General features: G+C 51.5%; 1 protein-coding gene across 9 annotated transcripts in view; it reads right to left on the bottom strand.

Moving 5' to 3' along the window:
* GRK5 (G protein-coupled receptor kinase 5) overlaps positions 1–22,407 on the bottom strand; it is a 207,499-nt gene that overhangs the window by 61,648 nt on the left and 123,444 nt on the right. For all 9 annotated transcript variants that reach the window (XR_003518608.1, XR_003518609.1, XM_027587046.1 and 6 more), the window contains one exon: positions 104–216. Coding sequence is in view for 7 of the 9 variants with exons in the window: in XM_027587046.1 (XP_027442847.1) it covers positions 104–216 (113 nt within the window). In the remaining 2 variants the exon portion in view is untranslated. The remainder of the gene's footprint in view (positions 1–103; positions 217–22,407) is intronic.

The raw sequence follows: 22,407 nt of genomic DNA, 5'->3' as shown, positions 1-22,407 counted from the left end.
TCATTCTTCACCCTTCTAAACGATACGGTTTATCTTTTCCTCTGGGCAAAAACAATCATTGATCACAGAGGACCAAAGGGCCTCCCCAGGAGCAGTGACTTACCACTGAGTCCAGGAACTGAATGTAACACTCTAGCCCAGGTCTGGTTTCGCAGAACTGCCGGAAAAGCAGTCTCCCAATTGGCTGCTTGTCACATAAACTGCAGTAATCTCTGTCTGGAAACAAGAAAAGAATGTGGTGAGATGCAGGAGAGAGCTAGGGAGGGCCGTCCAATCAACCCACACCTGTACCCAGAGCCCCAGAGGGATGGAGCAAGATGACTGGCAAACTCTCAGGACCCCTTATTTATCTCCAAGCTGTGCAGACTCAGAGGGGACAAGGGCGGTTTAGAGGAAGGCGCCAGTTATGCCCCAACCTCTAGTTCTTAGCCCACTCCCCCTTTCCAATGCCCTGACTCCTGTATGCCAGATATCAGCAGTTCTGGGGACGGTGCCTCTACCCCCCTGGATGGCCGATCACCATGTCACACTGCCCAGTTAGTGACTGGATAAGGGTGGCAGGCATCTGACCCAAGCCAGTTCCAGTCGGAGTGGACCACAGACTGTGCCTGGGCACACTGAGCAGAACTGCCCTTTCTTCCTCTGGGGGCTGGGGTGCATGGGTGCGAGGCCAAGGTCTGATGCAGTGCTCTTGACGCTGCAAGGGGGGCTGCTGTGATGACGGGGCTCACACACAGAGGAGGTCAGGGCTGAGCAAATGACAGAAAGTAAAGTTGGTGTCCTCGTGGTGTCATGAATCTCTGGATCAAACCATGCCTGCAGCTCAAACCACATCTGAAAAGTTTATTTATGAGCTTTGTTTAGGGCAGTTTGAAAAGATTTAAAAATTACTTGTAATTCAAAGCACTTCAAATTATGAAAACCCTGCATTTTCCAGCTGAGGAACTAGAGGCATGGAAACAAGAAGTGACCGGCCCCCAGCCACACAGCAGCCAGGAGAGTTCCAAAGAGGAAATGCAGCACAAGACTCCAAGCCTGGAGGCCTGGGTACCAGGTGCTAGCCAGTGACTTGCTACGTGACTTGAAGCAACTCACTTGCTCTCTCTGGGCCTCAGTCTTCCTCTGGACAATAAAGGCACATGTTGGAGGTAAGACTGGGGGCAGGGGGGAAGGTACCTTCTGGCTCTTCCTGCAACAATGTTAAAGCCTCTGTTGGAGGTTCTTCTGGCCAGAAAGATGCTCAATGGACTGACTGAGACATGATGCCTCTGACCCTCTCAAGCACGGATCATTGGGCCTTTGTGCAACTGCATTAGAAACGGTCAGGGGACCTCACGGGGAAACCGGGAAGAGGGTTATAATGACTTCAGGAGAGCAAGCTGAACAGAAAGAATGACTGTATCCTCGCTGAACCCAGAGGAGGAAAAAAGGACAATCATCCCAGGAAAGGGGATTTCTCTGAAGATAAGGAACAGAAGGAGATATGAACACAACCATCACGTCCACTCACTTTCACAACCAAAGAAAGAGTTTATCCACAGAAAGTAAAGCCCTGGGGCGCCTGGGTGGCTCAGTCGTTAAGCGTCTGCCTTCGGCTCAGGTCATGATCCCGGGGTCCTGGGACCGAGCCCCGCATCAGGTTCCCTGCTCCGCGGGAAGCCTGCTTCTCCCTCTCCCACTCCCCCCTGCTTGTGTTCCCTCTCTCGCTGTGTCTCTCTCTGTCAAATAAATAAATAAAATCTTAAAAAAAAAAAAAAAGTAAAGCCGTGACTTGTAGGGAGAGCGGTGGCTGTGAGCATGGGCTCTGGAGCTAAACTGCCTGGGGTTCAAACGCCAGCCTCACCATGCTCTGCCAGTGTGTCCTGAGGCATCTGACTTAACACTTTCATCCCCGTCTCCTCATCTGTAAACTGGGGACACTAATTATACCTATCTTCTAGGGCTGTCGTGAGGATTAAATAAGACAATGCATAGAAAAGACTCAGAACAGAACCTAACATATAGATAATGCTTACTAAATACCATCTGATATCACCGAGTTTGTGGGTCTCTTGGTCTGTTCTGTCTCCACTCCTTCACGGAATCTCCGTTCCCTGAGACTGTAAACAAACCAGCCTTAGGCTCTAACGCAGCCTCACGATGGGCATGTGACCCAGTTCTAGCCAACCAGAGCCCTCATCTCCCAGCCACATGATAGGGTGAAGGATGGGCACATGATTCAGCCCTAGCCAATCAGAGATCCCCATTTTTACCACAGTGATAGGTTCAGAAACGGGCATGTGACTTGGCCCCAGCCAATCAGAACCCCCTCTGTCCCCAGGCCACAATGATAGGTTCAAGGCACATGACGTGAGTGGGTAGGAGTCTTCTAGAAGTTAAGGGAGAGATGCTTGTTTTTCCCTGGGATGCCAAGGTGTTAGGATCAGTCAACTAAGAGCTGCCACAACTGTCTTTCCCACTAGGCAGTGAGAACCCACAGAGAGTGAAGCAGGGGAAGATGGGGTTGAATGCAGAAGAAAGAAACCCCGCGCTGCCAACATCACAGGAGCCCCTGAAGCCAGCCTCACCGAGGCCAGCCTGGTGCCTGCCCCTTTATTTACCTGACAGAGTGCTGAAGTCAGTTCTTGTTGGGTTTTTGTCTGTTTGCAGCTCGAAGAGCAAGTAACTAGGCATACAGCCTGGAGAGTTTTACAGCCCACTTCTCTCATGGGTAAACTGCCCAAGGGCAGCAACTTTTTGTGGGGATTCACCAGTTCTAAGTACAGTGTGTATAAGAAGGCACTCAAACATTTCTCATTCTCTCCTGAATGGATACTTTGATCAACATGGATAGCCACCTTCAAGTTCCCTTCTTGATCCCCTTGGTTTGGGGGCTGAAACTAGCCTTGGACTGTTGCCTTAACTCGCTTACCTTTCCACGCACAGATGGTTCACAAATAGCCATTCCAACAAACATTTAACCCGCCTCAGTATGGGCCAGAATTGGTGGGGTGGGGGTGGGGAATGGGATGCAGTCCCAGCCCTCAGGAAGCTTGGATTCTGTTGGAAAGGGTGGAGTGTGTGGGTGAGCAGACAAGATCCCAAGTGACAGTAATAAAATGTCAAGTTAGATGAGTGTTATTATCAGCCACAGTAGGGAATCTGGGAAGGAGGGAGCTGAGAGGGTGACAGGTCTGTAGCTCGCACCTGTTAGCGCGATACCCTGTAGATACAGCCTGCATTCTCACTGCCTCCCACTAGACCTGATTCCCCCCACCACGCCAAGGTGAGGAAAACAAACTTCCTCACCCTTTCCCAATCAGCTGAACCTCCCCAGCACAAACACAGAATGAAAGTAAATTACCTAGTGTCAAACTCCAGTTTTATTCAATTATGGCAGAGAGAACTGCAGGGTTTAATGTGATTTGAGCAATGTGCCCCTCCCTATTTCCAAAAGCAATTAAGAGATTTCATGTACCATATTGTGATTCCTTAAGGGTTCATCTGACAGGAGTTTTTCTCTCCATATGGCATTTGCTGTCAGTATGGAAACAAGGCTGTTATAAACTCACAGCACAGTAAACACCATGTGATTCCAACACAAGCTGTCAGCACCTCAGTTCCGTGCCTCTCCCAGCTGTACAGAGGATCCCAGGCAAGAAAGCCACTCACTGGAAGCCCAGAACGAGATAAAAGAATCAGTAATCATCTATTTGGATTCTTTTCTCAGGCTTATATAAAGATAAACGGGCCTATCTTCTGAGGAGGCATCGCCATCGACACCAACAAAATCAGAGTGCGACGTTTGCAGTTCCTTTAGAAATGAAGAACGAGGGCATAGAAGGCAGACAATGAATTTGGAAATTGATCAGAGTGACGGGAGGAGATGTAAATTGCCAAGCGCAAACCCAAGGTGTGGGTCGCTTCTACAAAGTAAGATGACATAAGTTGGAAGCTTGGGGAGGTCTGTACTGCATCTTCAGAGCGGACCCTTTCTTCTTGGTTTCTACAGAAGACTTCTGTCATTTAAATCCAGCTTGCCGGGCCCTGCCCACACCCCTCCTCTGAAGTGCGATCTGTTGGGTGTGGTGGGGAGGGCCGTCCAGGAAAGAAGGGCAGAGCTTTTTCTCTCTGTCTCTGAATCTATCTTTCAGGCTGGGAGAACCCTGGGATGTTATGCACAGCCATGCATGTGCTGTCCACACACACACACACATACACACCAGCTCTTCTAGAACATGAAAACCCTGCTTTGGGCTTCGTGCTTCACTGGCCCTTCCCTCCAAGCCAGAAAGAAGCTGTCATTATATAAGTTATGAGGGGGAATCAGGCTCCTCTATCCCCAAGTATCCACCAATCATGTAATTATTTTACTCTTGTGGGTCCTTCATTTAACAAACTGTCTTCCAAGGTCTCCTGATTTTTGATACAAGAAGGTTCCTTCAACTTTAAGACTCTCTTCTTGAGTTCAACAACTGGAGGGTATGTGGATAAGTGGAAGGAAGCACATCTTATATTTACTGGCAGGTTAGTGATCCAGTAACAGGCTTAGAGTTAAGAGCTGGTGGTCAGTTAGGACCAAGAATGGGGGTGTGGCCTTTGTGAGGTGACATTTGACCTTGGTCATGGTAACAGAGGTCCAGTGGACATGGCAAACTGAAGCATATCTAGAGGAAGGTGACTGGAAATGGGGAAGGGTCTATGAAGCCCCTTGTAAGCTCTAGGACACTGAGCTGTGCCCTTGATCAAAAGGCAGAGTGCCCCAGGGAGGGGCTGGGTTCACTGTCCACCCAGGAGTGTGGCGGGAGGTAATACGTTGCAAAAGCAGGCTGGGCCCGGGAAACAGCTGGGCTCCAAGTCCAAGGAGACTGGATGGAATCAGTGTCCCATGAGGGACCAGTGATTTTAGAGCACATGTGATTCAAGTAGAGTCCACAGAAACATGGATGACAATGGGGTGGGGAGCAGGGAGCCTGAGACATGAACAGAGGAGGTCCCTGGTTGGGGAGCCACTGCTGTATGGGTAGGGAGGGCACAGTCCCTGTGGTAGGAATCCTGTTTTGGTGATGAGCTGGACTGAACTGGCTTTAAGAAAACCACCTATGTCATTGGTGTCTTCAAGGGTCTGACACCTCCTGAGCATGCCCATAAATAGGAGGGCAGGATCACCACGCTTTCCTGTAACACTGAACTGAATTCCAGCCATGCCTTCAGACAGAACCATTTCTTCCCAGCAGATAGTCCCTTTAGCAAGTTGACAGATGCTTGCTGAACCTCTAATGGGCACTGTGTTCTGGGCCTTGTTATGAGCATCCCTTAGAGCAGACAAGGTACCACAGACTTTGTCTTTGTCCTAAGCAGTTTGCTTAGTAGTCAGGGCAGGAAGGAGGCCAGTTCGCAGACAGGGCTAGTGAGAGCAGCCACCTAACAATGTCCATGAAACAAAATTGTATAAGGCAGGCCTGCTGGGAATGTTCGGGAAGGTGTCTCAGCACAGAGGGCACAGATTGCTCTTGCGATGTTGGGCCCATGTCAGGGGTGACGCCCATGACTGCAATGCCAACAGAGGCTGAGTGCTGGGGAAGCAGAAGGTGAAGGTCAGCGGAAGGAGAAGGTCAAAGCCAGAGAAATGGGGCCAGAAGTTGCGGGGGGGTGGGGGGGTGGAGGGCAAGGAGAAGCTACAGTGAGGAGGTTAAGTCCCCATGTGAGAAGCCAAGAGGGCCAGGAGGGCATGGCGAAACATGGGGGAAGGTGTGTTAGGGCAAGAATTCAGAACTAGGTCTGTGACCACCACAGGGAGCCAGTGGGTAGATCTTCAAGAATGGCTTAAACTATTCAAAGTTTCCTCAAAAAATTACAAATAGAATGACCATATGATCCAGCATTACCACTTCTAGATATTTATCCAGAAGAACGGAAACCAAGATTTCAGAGATATCTGCACCCCATGCCCACTGGGACACTCTTCACCATAGCCAAGATGTGGAAACAATCTAAATGTTCATTGACCAATAGACGGGTTTTTTTAAATGTAGCATATACATACAATGGAATATTATTCAGCCTTAAAAAGGAAGGAAATCCTGCCACAGGTGGGACAACATGGAAGGACCTTGAGGTGCTAAGTGAAGTGAGCCCATCACAGAAGGACAAATACTTCATGATTCCACTTCTATAAGGTATCTAAAATACACAAACTCTTAGAAACAAGGGTAAAATGGTGGTTGCCAGAGGCCAGGGGAGAGGGAGGTGGGGAGAGGTTGTTCAACGGGTATACAGTTTTAGTCCTGCAGGATGATTAAATTCTAGAGCTCTCCGGTGCCACATCAGGCCTCTAGCTAACAATACTGTATTGTGCACTTAAAATTTTATTAAGAGGGTAGATCTCATGTTAAGTGTTCTTACAGTACTTTTTAAAAAAGAAAATGGCTTAAAAATACAAACAGAAAGTGATAGTTGCTTGGGGATGGGAAGTGAGGCAAGAAGGGACAAGAATCAGAATGTAGTGATAACTGAGGGTGTCAGCAAATAAATTTACTTGCTCATGAACATGACTGCCTGGGAATACACATGCAAGCATGCGGACACATGCTCATAGATATGCAACAAGCATGTCCTGAAGCCAGGTCACTTTCAGCTTTACCCTACACAGGTCAGGCATGACGCTTACCAAGTTACAAGACAAGGGCCCTGTCCTCACCACTACCGCCTCGCGTGTTGGACGCCATGCTCAGAGCCTGTCCTCATCTCTCAGGCTGTTCTCGAAAGAAGCCACTCACGGTACCACAACCTCAGGGCTATTGTAAAGGATAGCAGCTAGAGACTAAATGTTCGTGTCTCCCCAAATTCATACCCAGAAACCTAACCCCCACTGTGATGGCATTTGGAGGCGGGACCTTTGGGGGTGATCAGGTCATGAGGGTAGAGCTCTGCTGCGTGGGATTCGCGCCCTTATAAAAGAGACTCCTGGGAGTGCCCTCACCCCTCCTGCCACGTGAGGACACAGCAAGAAGGTGGTCCTTTATGAAGCAGAAGGCAGGCTCTCGCCAGACAGCAAATCTGCCAGCACCTCGATTTTGGACTCCCAGCGTCCACAACAGTGAGAGATACGTGTCCATTGTTTAAAATACCCAGTATGAGGTGCTCTGTTATAGCAGCCAGAGTGGACTAATTTGCCCTATAGTCTTGGGCAAGTCTCCTGAGCAGGGGCCCAGCCGCCTCACATCTCCCACTCCCATGGTCTCAGCACTCAGCAGGCCCCACAGAAGCCGTAGCCTCTAGGCCATATCATAGCTCCTCTAGAAGACATAAGAAATGGTGGCTTTCACCTCTCTGAAGGTTCAGAAAGAAAATGGGAGGTGGCCGGTGAAAGGGGACTTGACTGCACATCACCAAAGAAGGCCAAAGCTGCCCCTCCTGTGGCTGAGCCATGGACTCCCACCTCGGAGAGGGCAGGGACCAGGGCTCTGCCGGCCTCCTCTGCCTCACTTGGAGCCTCCCTCTCACAGAGAAGCCACATGTCCCCACAGCACATGGCCGAGGTTAGACTCTCACAACCCAGTCAATTCCTTCAAGACTCCTAACCCCCGGTGGACTCAGAAACAGGAATGTTATCGATAGTGAAGAGAAAGAAATGCTGTCACTGTTTTCATTCTTTTCGAGTGACACGAAATGGAAACATACTTTCTTAATTAAGAGCTGTGGTATGCGGACGCTTGGAGGGCAACCAGATTTTCCCAACTGAAGGCCAGAACGCAGGCGGCGAGGACAGCGTGGCTCCCCTCAGAAGGCCACAAACCCAAGTGAGCGAGGCCGCCACCCCCTCCCCGGCTGGGAGAGTTGGCACCAGTCCCTTGCTTGCTTGTGGATGGGGAGCAAGAAGTCGTGGCTTGGGGGGTGGGGTGTCGCTGACTGGAACCTGCTTGGGACTGATTTCATTGTTGCCCCAGGCACTCCTTGAACTGGGGCCAATGAAAACGCACGTTTCCATTTCAGAAGTAAGAGCAAGAAAGGCGGCTTCCTGAGGAAATGGAAACGCTAACACGGCTAACACCGGAGCCCTTGGAAATGAAACCACATGTTTATTGTATGTGGGGAGTGGGGGGGGGGGGGTCCAAAAGCGATTTCTGGAACCATCTTTCTACCAACTGGAGGTTTATATTAGTTTGCGCTGTTTCATTTTTATTTTATTTAACATTGTTTTTCCAAAGTACCAGGGGTGGGTTGTTGCTTTTTGTCTTTTGGGGGTGTTTGTTTTTTGTTTTTTGTTTTTTCGAGGGGTGGGGAGGGGCTGATAGGTCCTAAGGCAATTTAGGAAAACAGATGTGAGGAGACTGGATTAGGCAGGGGCCATGAGCCCTTCACTTTGCCGAACTCCAGGTCTAAAACAATAAACAGAAAAGTGATTTGAAAACAGCTTTCTCCTAAAAATTCCTGCCAAAGCTGGAAAAAACAATCGAGTGCTCTAAGGAAAAAGCTCTCTGACGTTTGAAAGGCAAGATAGCATCACGGATAACGGCAATTCTTCACAGCCCACCTCTTGGAAGGAGCAAGAGAGGAGAAGGGAAACATTTGGTATTTGGTTAGCAACAGCTGAGTGGGTTCCTATTGCTTCAAGAGAGATGTTTTCATGTGAAAAGAAAGTGACATATGGCACATTACACAAATACACCCAAGCCAAGCCCCATCTTCCTGTGCCTTTTGTCCCCCTCGTTCTGGTCTCGGGTTTTACTGAGACTCTGGGAAGGAGCTGGGGGCTGAGCTTGACAGGGCACAGAGCATATGCCTTCACCGTGGGGCCCCCTGGGCCTTAATGGGGCCCCAGAGTAAGGCAGTGACCTCTCCCTTACCCTCAAGGCCAAGAAAAGCAAACAATTTAGATATTCCTGAGCAGTGGTACTGAAACTAAGAATCGGGTGGGTAAGCGGAGAAGTCAGCGGCGGCGTTGGACCCAGGGACAGCCAGGTAGACAGAGGCACTGCAGGCACTGGCTGGGATGAGTCGGGGGCCGAGACGGGACTCGGGTTCCAGGCCCGGCTCTTTCACCCACCATCTCCAGATGAGAGGTCTGAACCCCTGCACTCTTGAGTCCTCTCCTACACTGAAAGCCCACCATTCTGTGATCAGAAGCCTTCCTTCTATGCCAGCCAGCACCAGGTGAGCATGACAACCAAGAGGTCGGCAGTTTCTGCTACATCAGCAGTGCGGGCTCTAGAAAAGGCCAGGCAAAACGGGGACACGCCAGTGTGTGGCCTCTGGTTCTTTCTATTTCTCTAGATTTTCAATATTTTTATAAACGAGGGGAACGCAACTCTTCTAAAAACACAGCTGCGGGGCGCCTGGGTGGCTCAGTCATTAAGCGTCTGCCTTCGGCTCAGGTCATGATCCCGGGGTCCTGGGATCGAGCCCCACATCGGGCTCCCTGCTCCGCGGGAAGCCTGCTTCTCCCTCTCCCACTCCCCCTGCTTGTGTTCCCTCTCTCGCTGTGTCTCTCTCTGTCAAATAAATAGATAAAATTAAAAAAAAACAAAAAAAAACAAAAAAAACACAGCTGCAAAACCACTGAGACCAAGGAGGCCCTTGGAAGCAAAGGAACTGTAGCCACCAGACATGACCCCCTTTTAGGTGTGAGGCCTGGGTCACAAGCAGGTGCTCAGCACTCCGTGTTCACCCCCAGTGGCCAGTGATGGAACCTTCTGGAAAGCTGGGACCAGGCCTGCAGTGGCACCAGCCACTGGGACAGCTCCATCAATGGTGGATGCTCTCCCTTCTTGGTGACCCAGGGCCCTCCCTCGCTCCACCCTGCTCACAACCGTCCTGAGGACGCTATCCTCTATGGTCACCTTCTAGAATTTCTACAAGCTTTTTTCTCCTCCTTGAAAAGAAATTTCCATGCAGATACAGGCAGTTTTAGAAACCGTAATACCCAGGCCACACCCGGGCCAACTGCATCAGATCTCTGGGGATGGTGTCAGTGGTGTTAAAGCTCCCAGGGTGACTCTGGCTCTGTGCTCGCTGTAAGGTCTAGCTCACCATTCATCCCCAGCCCCCAGATCAGAGCCTGGCTGGAGCAGGAGAACAGGGGTAGGTGGCAGCAAACAAATGATGGAACAGGCAGATGAATGAATCAATGTCATGTGGAGGCCACTGGCTTCCAAACGGGGGAGTAGCAGTCTCAGGCCCACACTCCCTCGACACACCCCCAGTGGTCAATCTGCCAGAAATGAAGGTCTCCCTGTGGCAACTAGATGATAGAATTGTTCCTAGTGGGGGCCTCAGTCCAAGGGAAACAAAAGGGCTCGGGGTGCCTGGGCCCGAGGCGATGCTGGCCAGGCTGTGTGCTGCACTCAGAGGGGAAGCCACAGAGGGTCCAGATCCCCCAGAAGTGAGGTGGGCCTGAACGTGGTGCCCTGCCTGACTCGCTGCTTTCCAGAAAGCTCAGCCAGGGCCATGGGAATGGGGCCAGGGGACTGAACATTGCCTCCAGCTCCTTCTCTGACCCCTGCATGACCTCAGACCCATCACTGTCCCTGGACCTTGGTTTCCCCTTCTACAAAATGAGCCTCATGAATGACAGGAGCTTCAGTGTCCCACCTCCCAACATGGTAGTCCCCCAGGGAGACTGTGAGGAGCCTGGTGGGGATGGAGACACCGCAGGACATGGGGCCTTTCTCCAACATCAGAGCTCCAAGTAGAGTACACAGCCTTGGAGTCCTTAAGCCCACAAAGCTGCCTTCCCACCCACATCTGCACAGTGGCCAGAGCAGGAACAGAGCAAGCATGAGCTTAAAGGCAGTGCTTCCAGAAGGCCCAGGAAGGGTGCTGTCTGGGGCCCAGGAGCCCTGGCTCCCGTAGCAGCCTGCTACAGTTTGCTGTGAGGCCCTGGGATTGTTATTCCCCATCTCTGTGCTTCAGTCTCTCTTGAGCACTCTTCCAGTTTACCCTCGGATGGCAATGCCTGACCCATCCTTACTGTGAGCTGCTATGGCCTGGGCGGTGTGGGGGCTCTGAAGCCTCGGCAGCTGGGCCATCCAGGGCCCTGGGGACTGGCTTCACCTGGAGCTATGAGCTAATGAAGCAAAAGCCGTGGGAGGGCGGGGCCAGGAAGTGGCAGGGCCAGCGGGGGCCAAGGCAAACAGCAGCCTCTGTGCAGAGAGGCGGCCCTGCTTCTTCCTGGGCCATGGGCCAGGGCCTAGTGAGGCTCACAGCTGTGCTGGCCAAAGGCACTTGAGAAATAAATGCCCAGGCAATGGATGATCTCCTGAAGGTCCAGATGTCTCAGGGTCTGAAGACCCCAGCTACAATGAGCCCCATCAGGGAGTCAGCCAACCTTAGTTTGCACACTCCTGGGGACAAAGAAGCACTTCACCCGCAAAGTGTCCAGCGCTCCTTATCATCATATTAAGAGTCCATTCTTATTTTGAGGCCAGACCTGTCCTTCTGTAAGACCTGCTCCTTGGTCCTCATTCTTGGGAATCAGAGGACAAACATTAGGTGGCAGGTATTCTCTGCTCCTGGACTCTTCTTTCAGGTAAACCTGTGGTTTCCCCCAGCTGCTTCCTCATGACTCCTAGAATACCAGCCACCTGACACACCCAAACTCTGTTTCCTCAAGGAATGGAGCTGGGAGGCCTCGGCCCGCTGGAACCTGATCCAGGTTTTTTGGTAATTAAACATGAGACAATGTCAACAACTTCCCATCAAGCCATCTTTGCCTATGTCAGCCCCAGAGCCAAGAGGGGCTAGAGTGGGGGAGACAGGCATGTTCGTGGGCACACAGAGTTCACCCAATGCCCATGTTCCAGACAAGAGACGGGAGAGGCACGTTGCTTCTGCAGAAACGAACACAGAGAAAGCTGGAGTCTCAATTCAGACTTTGCTCAGCTGAGTTATAGCTCAGGGGTGTCTGGATTTTAGATATGGATTTTTATAGCATTTGGCAGAACTAGTTTTCAGAAACAGATGACCTTTGGGCCAGAGAGTGGCTTTCTCATTCTGCCACCTGATGGAGGGTGCTAATCGTAGAAACAGTAAGCGCTAACATGGATGGGGCGCTTGCTGTACACCAGGCCCCTTCCTAGGCACTTTACATGCAGGCCTCAGAAGAGGCCTAGGAAAAGGCTGCTATGATCAGCCTGTTTTCAGATAAGACCAAAAAATGAGGCCCTGAGAAGGATTAGCACCAGGCCATGGAGCAGCAAATGACAGAGAGAGGATCTGAACTCAGGTCCTCCTGATCCTAGACAACTGTTCTGGAACTTTTAGCTCCTAGGGATCCATAGCAGCAGCAGGCAAGGACCTGGGAGCCTGAGAGGTGGATGACATCTCACCAATGACACCATCTGGCAACCTCTGGGGGCCCACCGCGGAGGGAGCACCCTTGTAACGTGGTATGTAACGTGGTATATAACGTGGACATACCGAGTGGCCATCCCACTTCCGTGGGCCCAGGGCTGCTGTGCACCCCGTACCTGGGAGCTCCAGTCACACACTAAGGACTAGAAAAGCCAGGACGATGCAGTGGCTGGCAATCAGCCAGACAGTTACACTCTGCAGGCTGGGCCTGCACAGGAGAATTATTGGGAATGCCCTCTCTCCCCTCCTCCTCCTCCTCCAGAACACCTGACCCAAGTATGCCGTCCCCTCCCTGGCTGCGAGCTCCTTCAGCTCCGAGGCCTGCAGCACACCTGTGATCACGTAACTTACGTGCTGCCTCATTCCTCTGGCCGCTGTCCTCGGGGGGGCGGGGGGGCCTTGGCTCCTCAGCCGGGCTGTGAAGTCCCTCTCCACTGCCACCCCCTCTGCATCCTCTGTAGAGCCTGGGACATTCTGGACACCATGAGGTCACCAATAAATATACGACGGATTAAAGCAGGAACAGCCATGAGGAAAGTTATTCACTAGGATCCTGTTTACACTTCTTTTGTCAAAACAAATCCTTTGCTCCTTGAAGATAGAAGTCTTAAAGTCCTCGGTGTCTAGAAGTAAATGCCTGGCTTTTAATAGGGTGTTGGGACTGCATTTCATAGCACATTCCCGGGCGCGGACCTACATGGAGGCAAGTCCTTAAGCCAACAGGACAGAAGTCCAAGCAGGGCTGGACCCAACGTGGAGCAGGCAGGGCCCCGGCAGCCTTGTTCCCCACATACCCCAGCACCTAGCACAGAGCCTGGCATGGAGCCAGCACACGATAACATTTGACGAGTGAATGAATAGAACACATTAACTACCTAATTCGTCCATTTGCTTGGTCCGGGCTATATTCTAACACACTTGTTCCCACATTCTTCCCTGTGCTGGGGTCACGTTAATGAATGGATCTGCCCCACGGGAAATAGAGCCCTTTTCCAGCACGGACATCATGCCACCTCCCTTTCACAGTGCAATAATGTCACAGCTGGAGAAAGGACATGTCACAGAGCATGGACCAAGACCAGGCAGAAAACCTGAAGGAAAGGCAGTCCACAGCCTGCCCTCCCAGATGGGGAAACTTGAGGCCCGGGTGGGGAAAGGGTCTCATCTTATTCATCACCCCAGGACTTGCTCAGCTGCCTCAGTCGCTCGCAGGCCCTAGAATACTGTGGACGGGGAATGAAAGTCCTCTAGTAAAACTCAAAGACCCTCACCCAAGAGGTCCCCCCCACCCCCAGGTCTGGCACAGAGAGAGGCCCAATCAAGCCTCTCAAAACTCCCTCTTGGGATCTGGCACTTTGAGCGCCATGAAGTGTAGCTGCTTGTCAGCCTGAAGGCCTGTAATTGATGCCACTCAGGTGCCTCATATAAATCTTCAGGGGCCGTCTCCGCATGGAGCCAAGTAGACGCTTTTAATTGTCAAGAAGAAAAAAAGCAAAAGACCTCATGCATTTTCATTTTTAGCTAAGTACAAGGGCACAATCAGTTTGCCAGCATGCAGTACCACCTCTTGCCAAAAACCACTTATTTTAAACTAAAGCTTTCTCAGCCATCCAAGTACAGAATCAAAGCATGCAGGACCCAAATGCACATGCTTTGCTTTGCTTTCCCTCTTTCTTTCTTTTCTTTCTTTCTTTTCTTCCTTTTCTTTCTTTCTTTTGTTCTTTCTTTCTTTCTTTCTTTCTTCTTTCTCTCTCTCTCTTTCCTTCCTTTTTTTCTTTCTTTCTTTCTTTCTTTTTTTTCTCTCTCTCTCTCTTTCTTTCTTTCTTCCTTTCTTTCAAGAGCCCCACATATCTCTTAGCTGTCTAGACCATGCAAGCTACGGCTCAGCCTGGAGCGTGGCCCTCTGTTAATGCTTTTTCTCTTCCCTCTGGCTCCAGGCTCGTAATAGACATTTTGACAAACATTTAACTGATGCTAAGCCTCATAGGGATCCTCCTCAGCTACTCAGCACAAGACAGATAGCTGGGAACGGAAAAAAAAAAAAAAAAGGATTGGGATGATCAGAGGACACCCCTATTTCTAACTGGTCTGAAAATGTAACCCACAACGGCTGTTTGTTTTAAATTATTCCTTGCCAAGAACAATGTTCGGATGATAGAAAAATTCCACACTGGAACCTCCAATGCTTACTTATTTTTCCTTCTGAGCACCTGCATGGAAAAGCAGCTTTGTTCAGAAAATGTAAGCAGTAAAAGGGATGGGAGAACTCTCCGCAGCTCCTATTCAGCGTGCTGCACCAGAAAGCCTCTGAGGACGTCTTACCAGGGACCTGGGCTCTGACAGGCCAGGCTGTGACTGTAGTTTGCTCTAGCTGACTCAGGGCCAGGAGGTGACCAGAGCATCGCAGGAGGAAGGCAGAGACCCTTCTTTGCAGACAGGGTCCACATGGGGGCCAGCAGCCGACAAACTGGACCTACGCATCGTTGGAACCAAGTCAGGAATGTACGTGGCACAGCCCAAGTGACCCACCATTAGGACGGAATCCAGTTCCTCCCAAAGGGGGCTCAGAATCAGATTTCCAATGGAAGTACAGCTCACAGATGTCATCCACGTTTGGGATTAAGCCCACAGGATACCCTGAACCTCTGGTCCAGACCAAAACAGCTGTAGAGCTCCACCCTCGAAGGGACTCCTTCTGGACCTGGCTGCTTCTGGTTGTTGGTCACAGAAATCTCCAGCGCCCTCATCTTTGCATCCTGGTTTGTTCAGCTCATTAGCTGGGTTGGATCTGATAGGCCAGGGCCCCCTCTCCCACCCTTAAGACTGATTTACTGAGCACCTACTTGGTGCCCTGCGCTGTGCTAGGCCAGAGGATCAAGCGATCACCAGAAATTCCTAGCACCCCAAGCACCCAAGAAGCCAGTCCAGTTCTGGGCTCTTGCCTTTGGAGCTAACCCAGAACTCCTCCAGGATGAGAAGCAGCGGAGGGGTGAGAGACAGAGGTGGGAACTAATTTCCTAGCCACCTTTGCAGCGGGGTGTGGCTAGATGACCACGTTTGCAAAGGAACGTGCCCAGAAACACCGGTTCCAAGTTATTTCTGGAGTATGCCCTTAAAGGGACAGGGTGTGTGCCTTTCCTTCACTCTCCCCCTTCCTATATACAGACGCGCCTAGAAGGCAGATGAGTGGGCTGCCATCCAGAACTGTAAGGACAGGGGCAGAAGAGCCTGGAACAGAATGGCCCCACACAACTTCCATAGCAGCCCTGACCGCCCCCCAAGCCCTGTTCCAGGAGAGAGAAATAGGCTTCTAGCCCGTCTAAACCAGGGTTGGTCTGCGTCTTTGCTACAGCAGCGAAACCTGTACTTGATCCGACCAACCACGTACTAGCTGTAGGACCTTTTCTGAGACACATCTTCTTGGTCCTAAAATGGAGATAACGATAAAATGACCTACCGCATAGGGATGGCTCAGTCAAGGCGCTTGGCACGGTGCCTGGCACATGCTAGGCCCTCAGTAAATACTATCCATCCGCCACTATTCTAAGGAGCAACCGCTGGATATTCCCGCCCAAATCCCCTGCACCCGCCCCCTTCACTGCCCAACCAGGAAAGAGTGCAAGCACACACTGCCACAGAAGGGTTAACACTCCTTTGCCACAGAGCAGGAGCCTGAGGTGTGGATTCCAACACAACGTACCCACCTGACCTCCCCCGGCATGAACCGGGTTGCTGTAACACGGCTCCAAGGGCCCCAGGCTCCTCGGGCAGCCCCCTACACATGAGCAAAGAAGGACTAGTTCCCTGATGGAGTTAAAGCACCCAAGTCTCAAAAAAGCTTGGGTTCATTTCTAAAGATGGTGACCCGAAATGCAGAACATTTTTCCTCCCTGTCAAACACAACTCAGTCTTCCTCCTCTACAATATCCTGGGTCATCCACATTGAAAGAATACTTTAGTAAGAATTATAGTTCAGATGCTGGAAGGTTCTGAAGTCAACAGAACTGGTTTTGCTGTATATTACATAAAGTAAACACTCTGGTTCCAGGAACTCAAGGGAGCACGCTGAGAACCACATTTGTTTTCCCAAGATGCATGTGTTGTGGCCACATCAGACTCGTGTGTCTCTAGGGTCCCCGAAGGGCACTGGCGAGGGGCAATCCCAAGCTGACCACACCAGCCCCTGGGCCGATATTGCCTTTACTTACAAGGGCTGGGAAGGCGGGTGAGGTATGTGCACTCGAGGGGCTGACATCCATGCAGTCTCTGACCCCAGGCTTTATGTAAGTGGCTAAACACAAAATTGTATACAGGGCAACCAAGGGCTTCCTAAGAACTGACGTTCCTGTTTTTAAATATTGACTTCCTTCTTGTAGTATCACTGCCCTTGATGGTCACAGAGCACAGAGTGGGGGCAGCCTGCAGCTGGGGCCCATGCTTCCAAGAGCTGCCTTTCCAGTCAGAATCCCCTCTGAGCCTCACCCGATGCCAGGCACCAGCATGGGCCCCTCCAAGGAACTCAACACAGGTGATCTTTGAAATCTGCCTGGGTAAGATTGCTTGATGACTTCCCACCTTCTGCCTGGAAATGAAGCACAAGCCCTGCTCTGTTGGGTTCAGGGCTGTGCTCCCCAGATCGAGGCCGGGTGCACGGCAGGTTCTCAGAAATGGGAGAGTGAATGAATGGTGACCAGGGCTTGCTGAACAAGGGACTGATTTTGATCATGATGAAGATGAGGCCTCCCCATCTAGGCAGTCAGAGGGTGGCAAAGGACATCCACTGACAAATGCATGTGGCCCCCTGCCCACAGTCACCCACCCAGGCACTGGAACACGCCTACCATAGTGAGCGCACGTGTATTTGGCATCTACTAGGAGCCAAATGCTTTAAGACTCCTCTCTCTCACTTAATGCTACCCTGTGGGGTGGAGAGTACTTCCCTCTGGGGCAGCCGGTCTAAGGGACTTGCCCGAGGTCACAAAACGGCAGTGGAGAGGCTCACCCTTGGGAATCGGAGGGAAGGCAGCAACTGCCCTTCCCTTAAGAGGAAGCCATGGTTTCCCACCAGAGACATAGGGGAGCCATAGGCTCAGAAACACTCAGGGCCTCCACCGGGGAGGAGAGGAGATTCAGGGTGACACGGGGCCTGGGAACAGGCAACAGCATGACCCCGAGCAAGGGGCTCTGGGCCAGGTGCAGAGGAAGAAGATAAGGGATGGGAGATGCAGGCAGGGTAAATATTCTCGTAACTAGGGGGCTGCAACCACTTTAAGTACTTCAGTATGGAACTACAAGAGGATTTTCCTTCTCCTTCAGGCTGGGGTTTAAACTCTGAAGAGCAACATACTGAACACCTTTGGAGCCCACCAGAGGCCCCGGTGAGCTAGGCTGAGGGACAGACACAAGAGAGGCCAAAGACAGGCTCTGTACCCCCCAAATGGATGGGCTCACAGACTCTTCTTCGGGGGAGGGCTGGGCACTGTGGCCTCAATGGAGGAAATGTGAGAAACGGAAAGTTCCACCAAAAGAGCCGCCTCCCTAGCCTCCCCAGCCTCTCTAGGCTCTCCCAGCCTCCCCAGCCTCCCCCGGCCTCCCCAGCCTCCCCCAGCCTCTCCCAACCTCCCCAGCCTCTCCAGCCTCCCTCAACCTCTCCAGCCTCTCCCCAGCCTCCCCCAGCCTCTCCCCAGCCTCCCCCAGCCTCCCCCAGCCTCCCCAGCCTCTCCAGCCTTCCCCAGCCTCCCCAGCCTCCCCCAGCCTCTCCCAGCCTTCCCCAGCCTCCTTGCTAATACCTTTTGCAACCCTGCCTGGAACCCGTATCTTTTCTGGATTTGGTGCATGAACCCAAACCTCTGCCCTGGGAACACTGTCCTCATTCCAGAAACAAAGACACCGCAGAAATTTAAATTTTCTAAACCTGGCAGTGAGGACTCCCTTCCCCAGCTGAATCTGGCATGTGAGTCTAAGAGAGGGGGACAGATACTAGGTGAGGAAGGCAAGAGACTTGACAGCAAGGGCCTGCCCACACAGTGCTGTCCTAACACAGTCCATCTTGACAGAAAGATCAGCCTCTCCGGCAGCAGGGCCACGGCAGCGGAGGCTGGCCACCACGTGCAGCCACCCTGCTCTGCGTATCTCTCTGCTAAAGGCGGGCTCCCTGGGTCCTCAGCTCTACTTCGGCCTGCCTCGGCCCCTCCCTGCCCACCTGGAATTCCATTCCCTCCCGCATTAAAGACCTGTGTGCCCTCCTACCTGATGGGCTGAATCAAGCTTCAGCTCCCTTCCTGGGGCCAAGGAGGAACCAGAGGGTCCCCTCTTACCAGAGCGGAGGGAAAGCGGCTCCTGGAAAACCGCCATGGCTCATCTCAATTACTGGGAAGGGATGGACTGCATATGGGGTGGCCTGAAATGGGCCAGAGTCTCCTTAAGCACACATGCTACCCAAGTCCAGCATATGCGCGCGCACACCCCTCCTCCGAGAAGCCTTCTCAGATTGCCCCAGACCCATTTCCAGGCTCCTGCACAATCACTCCACAATGATTTCCTTAATGCGTAGTACCAGCTACCTCCTACTGTGGGCTGGGGGGCCCAAAACAATGAAAGGCGCTCAGGGTGTATTTGTGGGCTGAATTGTGCCTCCCCTCCAAAATGTTCCCTTGTTAAAGTCCTAATCCTCCATGCAACTGTATTTGGAGATAGTGCCTTTATGGAAATAATAAAGGTTAAACTTGGTCATAAGGGTGGGGCCCTCCCTAATCAGAGGGCTGGTGTCCTTAGAAGATGACAAAGAGACACCAGAGATTGCTCTCTCCCTCTCTGTGCACACAGAGCAAAGGCCCTATGAGGACACAACAAGAAGGTGGTCATCTACAAGCCAGGAAAAGAGTTCTCACCAGAAACCCATCCTGTCAGTACCCTGACCTCAGACTCCCAAGCTCCAGAACTGTGAGAAAATAAATTCTGTTGTCTAAGCCAGTGAGCCCGTGTCATTCTGTTCCGCAGCCCGAGCTGGCTAATATCGGGCAGGGATCAAAACAGCAAGGTCTGAGGCTCAGTCCCGGCCATTTATACACTCAGTGATCTGTGACAAATCACTTGGCCTCGGTTTCCTGGGCTGTGAAATGGGGGCTACTAACCCTCCGCCCCACCTGCCTTCCTGGGAGTCCTGTGGAGGCCCAGGGAGAAGGTGGCCAGGCCGCAGGGTAGGACGGCTGGGACGTGAGATGGACAGGAGCTCAATCCTGGCCCCTCCACTCACCATCTGGGTGACCCCAGACAAATGACATGATGAAAGCAGCTTTCATAAGCTGAGCATTTGCTGCGTACTAGGTACAGCACTGGGAATGAGAATCCTGCTGTTCGTGGGGGTGACAGCCACATGCTACCATGGGCACAGCATCCAAGCCAGGGTCAGCCATGCCTTCTGGGCAACCTCCCCAGAATGCCGCCTGCTAGCCCTCACCGGTGCAGGCCCCGGGACACCGGCTGATGCTTTTTTCCAGGAACTGGGAAAAGCTGGCCCTTTGCTCCTTCCCACTGCACAATGGGGACATCAGCTAGGGCCCTGGAAACAAGAGGCCAAACCATTCCAGGCCACCTGTGGCACGGTCCAAGGCTCACATACTTTCCACACCGAAGCCTCCCCCCTTGGGGTGTCACTGACACAGCCACCCCAAGAGGATGGGAATCTGCTCGGGAGACGCTGCCCAGCCCGGCTCAAGAGCCTGCCTTAACGTCCATCCAAAATCCAGTCCCCACGGGGCCAAGGCATGAGTCAAGAAGCATACCCCCAGGACGGGAAGCCCTGATAGGCCACATGACCACAACAGCAGGCAGGGAGCTGAGTGGCGGGGAGGGAACCTGAGGTCCCTCACTTGCATGGAGAGAAACACATGCAGAGCTGTAAATGGTGGGGACCAGCAGAGGGGTGCTGAGTTTGGGCTGCTATTGTTAACACTGAACGAATTTCAGCCAATATGTCCCTGGCCCCTGGACACGGTCTCTGGAAAACAGCCAAGAACAGTGCCCCAGAATGGAATACTCCACACCAGGGCTGGAGGGACCCCCTCCCCGTTATTGGCCATAGCTCTGCCAGCATCTCCCTGACCACAAGCGCCACCTAGCACAGTAGGATACTCCCATGTGGGGCCTCAGCCTCCATCCCGTGGGGGGCAGATCTGTCGACACGACACAGGTCCCTCCAGAGGCACTTCTCTGCCATGCTGAGATGGTCTCAGACTTCAGGGAATTTGCCCAGAGAAAGGGAACCGCTTCCAAATGCAGTGGAAGGCCACAGCCCACCCTGTCTCCCATTTGTTGCTTTATCTTTACAGCATAAACAAGCTTCGCCTACATTTATGGTTAAATTGGTCAAATCCTATTCCTCAGCCAGCCCTGCTCTGTCATTTAAAAGGAAAAAAAACACCACTTACAGATCACTTTCATTACCTTGGATAGGGCAAAGCGTTTGGCATCACTTCACTCCGCCCGGGCTCTAGGCTCTGGTTGGCCCCCACCCCTTTCACACCCCACTGGTTATTAAGAATTTTCCCTGCCCTAGCCAGGCCTCACCCCCATGCTGTTCTTCTGTGGGCGTGGAAGCTCCTTATCCTGGGGCTGGGTCTTTGTTGACAATGCCATAGAGGTATCATGAGACAGCCCAGAGCTGGTAGGCTGCAAAAGGGAGGGTTGACAGTGCAAATTTCAGTAAAGCAAAGCCTTTCTCCTTTTGTCAGTTTTGAGAAAGGTTCTCACACGAGAAGACAAATCCTCCCACTGACTGTGTTGAAGACTTGTGACAAAAGGGGTCAGTGGTGGCTTAGGCTAAGCCTTGGCATAAAGAGGGTTGTGGTTCTGTTTTGTTGTTTTTGTTTTTTTGTTTTTTTGGTAGTTCTCTCTATTCTAGGTGCTTCCCTGTTGACGGTTCTGGGGCACAAATGGAAATAAGCCTGGGATCAAAGGAGAGAGAAGGAGCTAGAAGAGCCCAAAGGCTCTCAGAGTTGGATCTAGGCAATGCTGGGAGGAGATATGCAGGCATGGTTAGGGGACTGCTCTGACAAGGCGTCAGGCAAACAGGACTCTGGCTAGTCCAACCTTGGAAATCAGACAGGACCCCAGAATGAAGGCATGAGCCATGAACATGATCTGGACAATATCTGGACCAGCTATTGTAGATATGATTACGTTCCCTGGAGAACTTTTTAAAATTATAAAAGTCTGGGCCCAGAGACTCTGATTCTGTAAAGCCTTAGAACTATTTATTTCTTAAAAGCTTCAAGGTGATTAGGCTCTACTCTAGCTTCCCTGATGAAACCACTAATTTTCCATCAAACTGAGGAAAAAGGTGCATAGGCAACGAAATGGTCATTATGTCTTTTGTTAGTTGCCCTCGGTTTTGTCTAAGAATTTGTTTTGTGGGACGCCTGGGTGGCTCAGTGGGTTAAGCATCTGCCTTCAGCTCAGGTCATGATCCCAGGGTCCTTGCTCAGCAGGGAGCCTGCTTCTCCCTCTGCCTGCCTCTCTCCCTGCTTGTGCTCTCTCTCTCTCTCACAAATAAAAAATCTTTAAAAAAAATTTCCAAAAATAAATAAATTAAAAAAAAAAAAAGATTTTTTTTGCCTAAACCTATCATAATGTCATACTCTGCCTAGCAGAATTTGCTCTCCTCTATGTCCATTTTGGTCTGAACACAGTATTGACTCTTGCTCGTACTTTGTTCCATAGAGCTGGGTTGTAATATCCCTGTTGTTCAATAGCTGTAACACACGACAACGACCCAGTCCTGACCGTCTTCCTGGTCCGAGTTCTTGCCTGCCCAACACATTAGCACCTTTCTTCATCAGTCCTGTAGATTTAAAAGCTTCTATCTTGAATTATCTTAGAATGAAGAATAACTATACACCACCACTTGTTTCTCAGAGCTCAGGAAATGCTATTTCACAGGGATTGTCTGTTTCTCTTCTCCTTTTGTCCTCTATCCTATAATGATGTATCTCAAACTTTATGGACTCAGGACATCTTCACACACCTCCAGAAATTATCGAGCCCCCCTTCCACCACCAACTGCTTTCCTTTAGG

Source organism: Zalophus californianus, chromosome 15, assembly GCF_009762305.2.
Source record: "Zalophus californianus isolate mZalCal1 chromosome 15, mZalCal1.pri.v2, whole genome shotgun sequence".
In the NCBI taxonomy this organism is placed as follows: Eukaryota; Metazoa; Chordata; class Mammalia; order Carnivora; family Otariidae; genus Zalophus; species Zalophus californianus.
This window is presented reverse-complemented; position numbering and strand designations above follow the sequence as displayed.